The sequence below is a fragment of the Martes martes genome (assembly GCF_963455335.1).
Source record: "Martes martes genome assembly, chromosome: 2".
Lineage (NCBI taxonomy): Eukaryota > Metazoa > Chordata > Mammalia > Carnivora > Mustelidae > Martes > Martes martes.
In genome coordinates, this window is record NC_137889.1 from 154,816,816 (window position 1) to 154,830,782 (window position 13,967).

Here is a 13,967-nt window from a genome sequence, read left to right on the forward strand (position 1 = left end):
GTCCTTTCTTTGGTAGATTTATTCACAAATACCTGGGTTAGCACTGATGTGCTTTTATGCTGAGGTTAAATGACATGGTTGCCAAAACTTCAGCCTAGGGTGGGTGTTCATTCATATGGGTCAATTTACATTATTCTCATGTCCTCTATCCATTATAACTTAAATCTTGAATTGCTTCTTTAAGAGTCATTATTGGCATAAGATTTGTATATTTAGGCACTCATATTGACTTGAATTTTATACACACAAGGGAAGAAATAGAACAGATAATACCCATATCCTTAACAACATTTTATTTCTGCCATTGGATTTCTGTGTTTTATCAGGTTTCTTTCCAAATGGCAAAATGTTGTTTCTCCCTCCTATTGATTCTAATCACTTTGATACATTGTTTTAAGTAAACTAAGTTTTTGGAGTTTGCCATTTATAGCAATATGAATATGAACTAAACTTCTATTTCTAGTGCTCAAAATACCCTGGAGAATCAGAGCATAGTTATAATACATTTTGTTGAAATACTGGGAGACTCTGTCTGGCTTTAGTTATTTTTTTAAAAGATTTTATTTATTTATTTTAGAGAGAGAGGACAAAGTGGGGAGAGGTGCAGAGAGGGAGGGAGAAGCAGAGGGAGAGAATCTCAAGCAGACTCCATGCTGAGTTTGGAACCCAGCACTGGATCAATCTCACAACCCTGAGATCATGACCTGAGCTGAAACCAAGAGTCAGGTACTTAACTGACTGAGCAACTCAGGCACCCTGGCTTTAAAGTTATTGAAGACTTTTTATGTTCTGTATTGTTTCAGAGTTAAGTAAATTTTATGGTGTTCTAATTCTCACAAAAAGAAAATCAGTTGGTAATAAGATCTTATTACTTGGACACTGCAGTGCAACATAAATTTTCTATGAGTAAGGACAAAAACAAATAAAGTTAATGCAGGAAGGTGAGTTTGTATATGTAATTCAAACATAGTATGTATCCAAATTTTAATAACTGAAAACAGGAAGACCGTGAAAAAAAAAAAAAAACGTAAAAAGTTACAGAATGCAGTAAGTATCTCTAGGTATATTTCAGGATGCCAAGTAAGAAAATGTTCAACCTTTCTGTTATTTAATATGCGTATTTCTAAAATTTATATTTATCAGCATTATATACTGTTGCTCATAACTAGAATTAATCAAAATCTGAAACTAGGCTAAATCGTTTTTTGTGTTGAAGAAAATCAGATCTGCTTTAGAAACTTAATGTGTGTGAGGCTCAGAGTAACACTGCTTGATAAAGATACACTGCGTTATCAAAGACTAAATTTACCAGGACAAGGAAAAATTAAAACGAGCAATCTAGTATTATTCTGGAACAACCTAAGAGAAATAGCAACCAATGAAAAAAGAATCATAGAATGTTAATGCTGAAAGAGAGCTTGAAGGTTTCTATTCTTGTTAACTTTGTCAATTTCATGAAATTAAAGATAAGGCACTTGCTTTAGAATGCACCCTTACAAACAAGAACCATGAAGGTCAAGATAAAGATGAAATTTGGAATTCAAACAGAAACAGAGGAGACTGGAGGTAGAGAATATAGGAGAGAGGCCACAAAATCTGTGCTGGGATACGTCAGCTGAAGGTCTGAAAGAAATCGCTGATAATACTGTATCTGCGCTGTTCTTTCTCTCCAGAAAATAAGAAAAGTGCTAGCTTGCTCCCCGTGGGATGTGACCCCTATACCAGGAAAACATCCTGAAGCTGTTCCTAATGTATCTTAGTGCTCTTATTATCCAAAGATCAACAAATTTACCCTGTGTTTGGCTGAATAATTGTAATACTACTTTTTGGAGAAGTAAAAAACAAAACAAAACAAAAACCTGTCCTCTTACTAATGTCTTAATTCAGAGTAATTTCATTGCACAATTGGAAATCACTTCTAAACAGAATCAGCCTGTCACTAAATCTGAGAACAGATCCTTTCCTGTTTACAGAAAGCAGCAAGGCCCTGGTATTGAAAAGGTGGTAGAGAAGGAAGTGAACTGGGTGAGAGAAACAAGGTGAAAAAAACAGTCCCAAATCCCTGAAGTAAAGTATGCTTGTGCATGGTGTTGACACTCTTTATCTTGAACCACATACAGACAAATGGACGTTTTTGTGCAGAGAGACTTTTCTCATTGGCAATCAGAGCAGGCACAGCACTTTGCTTAAACATTCCTTTTGATATAAGGAAATCCACCAGTTGATAAAAAATTATTCATTTTGGTTGTTCTCTCATACAAGTAACTTTTTCATATAATACCTTCGTTTTCAGAAGGTCGATGGCCTGAGCCATGCTGGCATTCAGAAAACTTCTAAGGAAAACTTTGGTCCTATGAGAGCCAAATATACTTGTGCTTTAATACCAAGGACTTGGGTTTCTGTTAAGAATCAGAAGCATGCAACCATGAGCAATGTTGAAGAGGGATGAAATTACCAAAGTTTCCAGCAGTGTCTCAACTTCTGGTGGTATAGGGAAAGTAATCTGCTTTTCAGTCCCTATAGAACAAGATTTGCTTGAGTGCTTTCTGGCATGCTAGGTCTTCCCCTTTGTGTATAGTATGCATGATTTAAAAGAAGCAGTGTCAGCACTGACTTATACATTGACAGCTAAGGATAATAAGATATGGGCAAACATACAGCTCACCCTTTTACAGATTAACCTGGAGACTGCATTAGGCAAATTTGATAGCATTAAAAGATTTTGCCAATTTGTCTGGAAACAATTTCTCTTTTGTGGTGTGTCAAGGGTAACACTTCATGCCATTGTGCTAATTTAAATGGCTTTGATAAATTGTTCAAGAGGTTAGAGAATAGTAGTGTAGATATATATTTAGCACTTTAAAATAAAAAGGCTGTTAACTTAATTGTTAAAAGAATTTAATCTGTAAAAATCAAAAGTGCTCAAGAATGTAAGTGTTTTCTTGGAACCACAGCAGCCGTATTACATCATGAAGCTTTAAAAGTATTCTTAGAAAATAAAATTATCCTTCTGCATTACTTCCTAATAAGTAGAAATGCTTAAGCTATTACAGTAGCATGGATGGTACCTATTATTTGGGGAAAGCCTTAGTTTATAAAAGCAATAAAACTGTATCTTCTCCAGAGTTGGCCTTTTTTTTTTTTTAAATGTTGCATGTCCTAGATTGTACCATTTGCATGACATCAAAGTAGTCTGTGTCCCCTAGAGACCTTCTTAAAAATGAGATGTGTATTTCATGAGACATTCCCTATGTACATAATTTCTAAAGTAAGGATTTTGAAGAAGCCCCTCTGAAAGTCACTAGATTAAATCATTGCACCTTTACTCAGTCGCCTTGTGAGAGAAACAGCTGTTTTAAAGATTTTATTTATTTATTTAACAGAGAGAGAGAGAGATCACAAGTAGGCAGAGAGGCAGGCAGAGAGAGAGGGGGAAGCAGGCTCCCCGCTGAGCAGAGAGCCTGATGCGGGACTTGATCCCAGGACCCTGAGATCATGACCTGAGCTGAAGGCAGAGGCTTAACCCACTGAGCCACCCAGGCGCCCCGAGAAACAGCTGTTTTACGTGAATGTTGGAACAGTACTTTAAGAATACACCTCAAACGTGAATTAGCCTTTTTGGTGAACTTCACACTTGAAACGAGGACAAGATTCATTTGTATTATGATCATAGTCTGAACCCTGTACATCTGATTCCCTCCCAATGCATGGAGAACTGACAATTCACCTGACTATTTCATCAAACATTTTGTTTCTCTCTCAAGTGAAGCCTTAAAATACTTTTCTTTACTGGAATAATAATATTGCTAAGCATCAAGCTACTAGACTTCAACAACAACTGCTTATTTGTTTAAAAAAAAAGAATTTAAAATAATGTAAAGATAGAACAGGTAGGATTTAATACTTAGCTGTTTATTTCAACCAAATAAATAGGTCAGCCTGGATAAAGAAAATTGTAATTCCGAAAACAAGCAGCAGGAACAAACTGACTTAACCAAGTTTGGAGTAACTTTGTCTTTTCATCTTTGAATTATAACAAATGAGTGATCAACTACAAGAGAAGATTCATTTGTTGGCATTTTGTACTATTTAGAAGGAACTGAGAAAGCTTTTCCACTCTTTAGCATAGATTGGTGTAGTGTTTTAATGATGTTGCTGCAGTATGCGTTCTTGCGTTTGCAGCTAAAATTAACATCTTTGAGAAAAGCAAAAAGATTAATTTCTTAATACTTTATAACTTATTTTCTGGAAATTTGGGGGAGTTTCTTAACTGGAAGTATGCCATATTTACAGTGCAGGGAAATCACATGTAAGGACACATGGTGCAAATCATGGATATTAAGCAAAGCGTAATGCAGAACAAGGGCTGGCTTTCTAAAGTGTTTTCCTGGTTGGGAATAGCAGGGAGGTACGTGGGACCTCGTTTCTCTCCCGCGATTGGGAGTTCTCGAAGGAAAACTGCTTTTAAAAGAAGAAAACCTAAAAGTAGTCTTGCTCATTCTTGCCAAGGATGGTGAAATTAACATGCAGCTGGGCGTCTCTGATAAATGGATTCTGTTAGGTCACTGAGGGGGTGCATGTGACATTAAGTGATTTACAGTCCTTTACCTTAATGAAATTGTTTCAGCAAGATGACGCTGAAAGCTCTTAATGGATAGCTTCTCTTGATGTAATGAAATTGCATTCCTATGGCATTTAATATAAAGCACAGTTATTATTTACTGGAGCTTTCCAAGGGCTGCTATTTGCACAGACAGTTCAGAACAAAAAGAGATCTCAGTCGCAGTACGGAGGCCAGAATGGCTTGTGACATTCTTAAGCAGATGAGTGTATTTGTGACAGCATTTCAGTTCCTGCAGCCAGGGCTTCCTAGACCCATCAGGGGACTTCCTTTCACCCAACCTCAATAGTCTTCAGCCTTTTACATATATTCTTCTAATCTGTTTACAGGCAACTGGATTACAACCAGATCAGCTGTATTGAAGATGGGGCGTTTAGGGCTCTGCGGGACCTGGAAGTGCTGTAAGTGTTGCTTCTCTCTCTGACTCTTTTGAAAACGGGAGCTTTGTGTCTGGGGAGTGCTGATGTGGGAGCTTATCCCCTAGCTCAAAACCTTGTGTCAGGATGGTCTCTTAGGAAGATACCTTAAATCACTCCTGGGGAATATACAGAGAACTTTAAATGTGTGTGCACACAACCGTGGGCATCATTTCTGCATGTTTAGGTAAAAATGTCTCTTGAGGGAGAACATTCAGATGTTCACACTACTGTCCTGTACGTGTTTCTCCTTATAACAAAATATTTTCAGTCACGGGATTTGTGAGAATGCCTAGAATTGCTAAATATTAAGATTTAAGATCAGTTGTGTCGGAAAAACGACAACAAAAAAATAAACCTCTTTAGTCGCTGACAAGTTGGAATATTGTGTAGTTGCCATGCAATGGGAAAACGTTTTCTCATTTTGAGATGTCACTTGTAACTGGATAACATCATTTTTGAAAGATGATTTTGAGATCTATTTTCTAATTTTAATAAGCTGCCCACTGGGTCCATTTTAAAGTCTTCACTACTGACTCAGTAAAGCACAGCACTCAGCTCTGAATTGTAACTGGAATCTTCTCTTTCCTTGCTGGGTAGCCATGGCTGACAAAAATGGGTTAGAGGCAACTGAGTAATCTCTACAGACCTTTGACTTGGTAAAATAATTTTAATGAAATTATTCTAATGAAAAACAATTTTAATGTAAACTGGAGTTACTAAAATGTTTGAAATCACCTATATATTTCTGGGATTTTTTTTTTTTTCCAGCCAGAGATTCACCAGTCCAGCTTTTAAAATAAATTTGCAGATTTCTGTCCCAAATAAAATATTTTTCTCTGCTATAATTCATCCCTGACTAAATTTATTCAGAATCCAAAATTGAATTAAATGTGAAAAGGTTTTGAATTTTTAGTCCATGTGGTAAAAATTATCCAGGAATCATGAAATCCTCCTAAAAAAAAAAAAAAAAAGAAGAAGATTCTATTACTTTAAAAATTGAGTTTGAGGAACAGAATGTAATGCTGAAAAAAGTTTGATGTTTTGACAAAAAATTACTGATTATTTTTAAGGACTTAACATAAGAACTAGTTGATTGAGATAAACTGTTATAAGAACATATATCGTTGTCTATCCACATGACAAGTCACCTTAATTTCTGTTGGTAACAGTCTAACTTTTTCTCTAGGAAAAACATTCAGAGTGATTATCATAAACATTGTAGTTACAAGGCCACTTTTTATTTGTGTGCCAGACCCATTCATATACAAAGCTCACTTTGCTATTTCAGAGTCAGAATAATGAGGATATAACTACGGGTTCATGATAGTAGTCTGATGTCAAAACCATAGTCAATGTCATAAACTTGGTATATGAAGAGACTACCATGGTTGTTATTTAATCGAACGGATCTTATTAAACCAAAAATGTATTACCAAGTCAGTACTTCTACCTAGGAATAGGAGCGACACCAAAAATTTTATAGAAAATTTGCTGAATACTTTGCATGGACTAAAATCCCATAAAGTACTTTGTTATTAATTAAAAGAGCTTATTAGATATGAAATAATGCATATACATAATATATTGAGTATATATTGGGTATATATATATATATATGCATATATATATAGAGAGAGAGAGAGAGAAAGAGAGAGAGAGGGAGAGAGAGAGATACATACACACAGAGCACCTGCTCTGTGCCAAACACCATTCTGGACACTGAAAACTCTTTACCCACAAATACAATAACTATTCATTTGATTCATCTGCTTATTTGTCATAGAGTAATATCACTGTTTTTAGATGTAGTAAGCTCATGAAAACAAAATCACCGCATATATTGTGTTTGTCATGTTAAAAAGGTGACTTGAAACTACTATCTTGAAACACACCAAAGAGTGAAAAATATCTTATGATTCATGGAGTTAAAATCAAAATCCACAAGTTTGGGAACTCTTTTGAGGACCTTAATATATAGGTTTCAAAGGGATATATAATGGTCAGAGTTTGCTAAAAATAAATAATTAATATTAGTATGTGATACAAGAAAATGTGCCTTTTGAAATGTCTTAAATATTTTATATTAAAATTGGATAGTCAAGCAGACATTCTTTTAATATGTATTAATTTTTAAAATCCTCATAGTTCATACAACCTTTAAAGAAATTAATTGATGAAAAATTTAAGGCTAACTGGAGAAAGCACTCAAAAGACTGGGATTTATCAAGCCCAAATCTCTTGTTGAGTAAATCAAAAATGTTCTTCTGTTGTAAACATTTGGTTGGGGGCTTTTTTAATAGAAGGTTCCAGAAAGAATGTTGTCTGTTTTGCCTATTTTTACCATGTATGACTCTTTACAATATATCTTCTTGGGTGGAACTAATGAAGCATTAATTAATTTGCAAATCACCTTAAATTTAGAGTCCCAATGCTTCGGGGTTTTTTTGTTTTGTTTTGTCTTGTTTTTTTAATTTTGGTTCCATGAGCCATTTGTGAGTGTACAGATTACACTGAGGCAAAACAGGAAAAGATGGAAGTAATTATTCTGGGCCACTGATGAAAATTTGTTAAGATATTTATTATGGTATGGAGAGTGAATAAAGTTTAAGAAGGAAAAGTCCAGGTAAATGAAAGCAAGGGTAGGCAGTTTATCACTTGTATGTTCATGGAACCTTGGCCAATTGTGGAATTCTGATTGACATGATTCAGAAATGTTTATTTTTTAAAAAAGTTTATCTTCTTAATATGAAGATATCATCACAAAAATAACATTGGAACTATTTTGTGGTTTTTTCGGTGTTTTCTATTTCTTTGGACAGCAGATTCAGAAATGAAATATGTTCCTTAAGTTGCTAGTTTCATATTCTTTTGTTCTTTTTCCATAAAATAGGCAAAATTTTATTTAATTGAGATGTAGAGGTTCATATCCATAAAATACCAGACTCTCTGCCAAATACTATCCTGAGCATGAAGGGATTAAGAAAAGAATAAATCAAGAGCTAAGTCTGAGAGGACCTACGTGATTACCAAGACTCACATTCTGTGTTTACACATAAAGCTATCCTTTGTACAAGAATATATTCTCATTTCAAAGAGAAAATCTTGAAGTCAAAGATAGAAATACACTCTCACAGGAGAAAGTGTTCACAAATAAAGAAGTACAATAGACAAATTTGCATTGTTTCACTGTAGGAATTGATCATGACCATAAAAAATACATTACACCATACATAATTAACACATATTAATTACTAAGTTTAAAATAATTTCATTGGTTCCACATACTGCTCCATTACCAGGCATCAATATCAATATTGTTTTGCCAGCATCAATACTGAATAAAAAATACTAAGAAAGATAACATTTCATTGGTTGTGTTATACAAAGTAACATTTTGATAAAAGACTCCAAACTTGGCAGCAGTTTCAGCATTCAACGAAAACTCTCTTTTGTATGGAATCGTAAGAAATTATAGTTCAAAATTAATGCGTGTCTGCTGCAAGTGAATTACTTTAAAAAAAAAATGTTATCCCTAAAGTCACATTTCAGTATGTTATGTACTCTAAAGATTTTAGCCATATAAAGTCAGCATAAATTTTGAGGGTGGGAAAAGGGGTCATTTGAAAGCAAATCCCTTTGAGAAGTGAAACCTTTTAGTTCAAACATCAGGATATATTTTAATGGCATTTGAAAAAAAAAATCTCATTTCACTTGAGCACAGAAAAAAGCTACAGTCTTTTAGATAACATGAACCAACCAATTCAATGCTTTGTAGGTCCTTCATAAAGTGTTTTTTTTTTTCCTTATGCAACTTAATTCAAATCACTTGGATTAGTTCTTCTATCATTCAATACATTGCAAAGCTGGGTAGGAAAGAAAGTCTGCCTGTTGTAGATCTGTAGCCACTGTGCCCTACTTTGCCTAGAAGTCTAAGTGCCCCCTGAATACCCCAAATCACACCATTAGCAACTGCAGTCTCCAGCTGGCCAGAAGTAGCCTCACAAACCTATCTCACTCAGTCCAAACAGACTCAGTCTACGGACTCTTTGAAATATCTGAATTTGTTGCCAGTATTTAAAATTGGGGGGATAAAGGCGAAATTTCCCATTTCTGGCTTCTCCTGAGAAAATCCGATTGTTTGGCACCCTTCCATTACATCAGAGCAGCAATGCATCAGAGCTGAGTTTTAGCTGCTATAGCACAGAGTATCATTGCTGTCTTACCAAGGTCTTCCTCGTCCCCAGCTCGCTGCCTGCTCCTCTCCATCTCTCTTCCTCATTCTGTGTCCTGTTACTGTATATATAACCTGTTTCTCTCCTTTTATGTTCCCTGCCTGGCTTACACTGGCAGGAGAATTCACCAAGTCTACTCCAGACCTGTCTCCATTATCAAATGGTATCCACTGGCCTTTGATCCTGTCCTCTTGCCTCCTTCAGCGGCTTGCATGCTTTCCTTACCCCGCCATGCTGTTTTCTCTATACGAGAATCATTTTCCATCTTTGCACTGCACAATCACAGCCCTGGGGTAGTTGTCGTGTCCATTTCTTGTCATAGACAGACTTCTCTGAAGGGTGGGGCGGAGGGCTCTTCTTAACCTTATTAACTCTAAGTTTTTATAATTTGTGTATTTCATCTTCCCAGTTGGGCTATATGCTACTTTAAGACAGGTTTTATGCCTGATTTATTTTTATACCATTCCATGTTGTCCTAACGTTAAAAACCATTTAGGAAATACTAGATGAATGAAGTTACTGGTCGCAATAGAAATAGCCAAAATAATAACAAACAATGCCTATGTTAGGGGAAAAGTAGGAACAATTTAAACCAAGCAAGAATTATGCTTATTTTCACCATCTCTGCCTTGACCACACCCATCTTCCTGACTCCAGCATCATGAAACCGTGATCACGGAGCGCCTGGGTGGCTCAGTGGGTTAAAGCCGCTGCCTTTGGCTCAGGTCATGATCTCAGGGTCCTGGGATCGAGCCCCACATCGGGCTCTCCGCTCAGCAGGGAGCCTGCTTCCTCCTCTCTCTCTCTGCCTGCCTCTCTGCCTACTTGTGATCTGTCTGTCAAATAAATAAATAAAATCTTAAAAAAAAAAAAAAGAAAGAAAGAAACCGTGATCACTACCACACCACAGTAATAAGCAAAGGACAAGATGCGTGCCTGCCACATAAAACTGTTAGAATGTGTCAATAAACTGCTACAGCCTGACAGTTTATCCCTATCCAATGCAAATCCCAAATGCAGATGTCATTCTTGCTACTCAAATTCCAACAGCGGCACGGCCAATGTCCACAGTAAAGAATACTTAGCAGGACTCTTTGGGAGATTTCAAATATCTTCATTTACTGATACTAATTACACACAGTGCCCCTCTAAGGAAATCCAGCTGCCCGATTTTACTGACTGTTGACTGTCTCATGTTAGTTCCTTAAGCAGTGTCATAAATATATACTCATTCATGCACATGGTGCAAAGGGCAACATGTGAATAGTCAAAAACATAAGACAAATCTGTCACAGATTTTCAGCTTTGATAAAGCTGAAAGCATAGAAATATGTTGACGTATAACATTTATTTATTGATCTGTCACAAATATTTGATAAAGCTGAAAGCATAGAAATATGTTGATGTATAACATTTATTTATTGTCTTATTTAAAATATAGGGCATTCCTTATATTATTACGTTTCTACCACGTAGTTGTCCTGCATAAACATAATCGCATTGTCTCTCTATTAATATATAGAATGATCAATGAATTTGCATTACCTGAAATGTCTAACTTTTTTTTTTTTATTATTCTACAGCACTCTCAACAATAACAACATTACTAGACTTTCTGTGGCAAGTTTCAACCACATGCCTAAACTTAGGACTTTGTAAGTAGCCACAATATGTATCTAAGGTCAATTTAATCAATTAAGGGTTCTCCTAAAGTACTGTTTTTTGTAAACAAAGAACAGAATCATGAGTTCATTATGGGGTAGAGAAGGAAAACACCACATTTTTAAAAAGTGCTAGATGTGATATTTGAATAAACGAACTATCATTCTAAAAACATGAAAGTTTTCTTTTCAATGATAAGTATCGTAGGAAGTTGGGGGAGAGGGAGACGTTTACTTGGAGCTCTTGTGGAGGTCACATTTCATTAAGAAATGTAAGACTCCTTGATTGGCTGTCAGAAATGATAAATGGTAAATCTTTATGATTTTATTACTGTACAACAAGCAGACCTAATAAAGCTGAACTGGATCTCCTACATTCTTTGTAATGTAAAATTACAATATAACTCTCCAGTCCTTCTGTAACTAAGGTTGTGGCAGCATTTGTATTTAAAAATATCTTTTCAGAAGATGAACATTAAAATATTTTAAGTGAATAAAAACTTGTTCTCTCATAATGTTTTTGCTACAGCTATTTTTTTTTTCCCCTCTTGGAGGAAAATTAATCCTTAAAGCCCAGGGTGGGATAGTTAGTTAAAGCATTTTCAGAGATAAATCTCATTTGAACTCAAATTAAGAATCACCCTGGCCTCAAAAATACTATATATACAACATGTGAGAGATAGTGGGAAATATAAGTAAAGCATTGACCTTCCTGAAAAAAACAAATGTGTTTTTAAGTGGGGGATATATGTATGTTGATTGGGTTTTCAAAATAATTTTCAGTTTATAATAGTTTATAACTGGAAATGTATTGCGTTTATTTTTTCTCTTTAATGAAAAATCACTTGAATTGCCAGCTTTTTAATGATTTAGATAGTTCCAATCTGAATGTCCTTTTTTTGGTCACTAAAATATGGTGCTCTGCGTATGATACAACACATCATTATCATTTCTTTGGAATATGATTTAACAAAATAAAGGAATTCTAAAAGTATGCAGATATAACATAAATTCCATTTTCTTGATGCGCCTAACCTGACCAAATGAATAGACCAGATCACCCAAGACTATATTTGATGAAATTCATTGCTTAACCATTGACTTTAGCTAATGTTTTAAAACGCGAAGTGAACAGGCTCCTAAGTGGCAAAAATGAGACCACTGAGAATGTGGAAACATCTGTCATCTGCATTTTTGATAGTGTGCTTTATTTTCCTATAGAAATCCATCATAGTTTGTTTTGCTAATCAGGGTTTTAAGGTTTTATGTTCTTTTCTCACTTCAAATTTGCGCACTCGGAATTGAATCATTGTAACATGCTTGATTCAGATGAAAATGTTTCTAGAACAATGAGGTAGAGTGTGCTTCGTGGTTTCCAAAGGATGCCACTCTGACTTCCAAGCAAACTGAGCTGGAGGTCACCCAGCTTTCGCAAAATGTAGCTTTTTGTTCTGGGCAGGCCGTCTAAGTTTTGATGCAAGACAGTCTGTTCCATATCTTGCAGGCTCAAGGAGAATGTAAAACAGTCATCTAACTTGAAATTCCCTTGCTTTGGTTGTTTCATTATTCTGTATTATCACTGCTACTTAAAAATTCCATTTTTATGGTCCAATTATCTTTCTGGACTGAGTTCCATGTTTTAATATCCATTACTGTTATTGGGTTAGAATTGAGCACATCAGCTAAAAAGGACTAAAATGGTATTACTGTGTCATAGATGATTCTGGAAATGATGCTTTGATTTATAGCTTTGGATGTCCTTTTCTTTAGTTTGAGAAAACATAAAAGCCAATTTGAAGTCATTTACCTAATTTAGTGGATACATTTGTCTGATATTTTATTAATGGAAAAGTGCTATTTGCCACTTGGAATGGATCCATGGTCTGGTGTGGATCCCTGCCAACACAGAGAGGGGGGCTCACTTAATTCCTTCACTCCCAGCCATTTATGTCTTTTCATTTCAGTTCCTGCTCTTTGAGGATAGGGTCCCAAGAGCCAAAAGCAGCTAATCCCTTTTTCTGCTATTAAACAAAAAGAAGGAAATCAGAATAGGGACATGAAAGAAGTGTTTTATATTGAATTATTATTCTATCTTGTTCAGCAAAAACCGAAAGTGACCTGCTAAAAAGATTTTGCAAGTAGCTCCTCCAGAAACTAACAACAGCAGGACTAAGGGATAATTCATACAGGGAGCCATGACTTTTATGAGCATGCCCCCACCCCTGCCCCACCCGTTACCCTCCTTTTCCCCCCACCCCACCCCAACTGGCTGTCAGTATGTTGGGACTGCAAAGCAATTTGCCTTGGACATCTCTGTTTCTTTTTACTCTGTTGAGTGAACATAGGGAAATCATCTTTATGGTCATATTCAAGCTTCTGGATGTTGGCTTAGAGGTAAATGAAGAGAAACTCCATTCTGCAGTTGTACACCAGTTTAATTTTGAGAAAACTAATTAGGTCGGGACTTCCTTAGCTTTGTCTACTGATATTTTAATAAATAAAGCTGTAGATTATTATGAAGACTCTTTTTTTCAATTTTCGAAGTAACCGTTTTCTGTTTTTCTTGCTTTAAACTTGTCCCTTTCTTCTCTAGTCGACTGCACTCAAACAATCTCTACTGCGACTGCCACCTGGCCTGGCTGTCTGACTGGCTGCGCCAGAGGCCCCGGGTGGGTCTCTACACTCAGTGTATGGGCCCCTCCCACCTGCGGGGCCATAACGTAGCTGAGGTGCAAAAACGCGAATTTGTCTGCAGTGGTAAGGGAGAAAGAACCTTTACGTTGTCATCTGATTTTACGCTGCCGTGTGGGAGAACTGTGGAGAATGCATGCTCTCAGAGTTTCCGTGTTGCTCACTAACGCACGCCGTCGTGCACTAATCACTCCATGGACGTCCTCTGTTTTCGCGCTGTTGAGAATAGGTTCTAGGATGTGTGTGATTGGCAAGGACAGGTTCCTCTGAAGTGAGGATGGAAGATTTCTCAATTTTCACTCCTGGGGACCTCTAGGAAATTCCTAGACTTTAATTCTGTTTG

At 36.1% G+C, this 13,967-nt stretch overlaps 1 protein-coding gene across 3 annotated transcripts in view; it reads left to right on the forward strand.

The window, feature by feature from the left end:
- Positions 1–13,967, forward strand: part of SLIT2 (slit guidance ligand 2) — a 348,225-nt gene that overhangs the window by 213,482 nt on the left and 120,776 nt on the right. For all 3 annotated transcript variants that reach the window (XM_080796224.1, XM_080796225.1, XM_080796226.1), the window contains exons 6-8: positions 4,951–5,022; positions 10,856–10,927; positions 13,527–13,690. In XM_080796224.1, the coding sequence (XP_080652350.1) occupies positions 4,951–5,022; positions 10,856–10,927; positions 13,527–13,690 (308 nt within the window). The remainder of the gene's footprint in view (positions 1–4,950; positions 5,023–10,855; positions 10,928–13,526; positions 13,691–13,967) is intronic.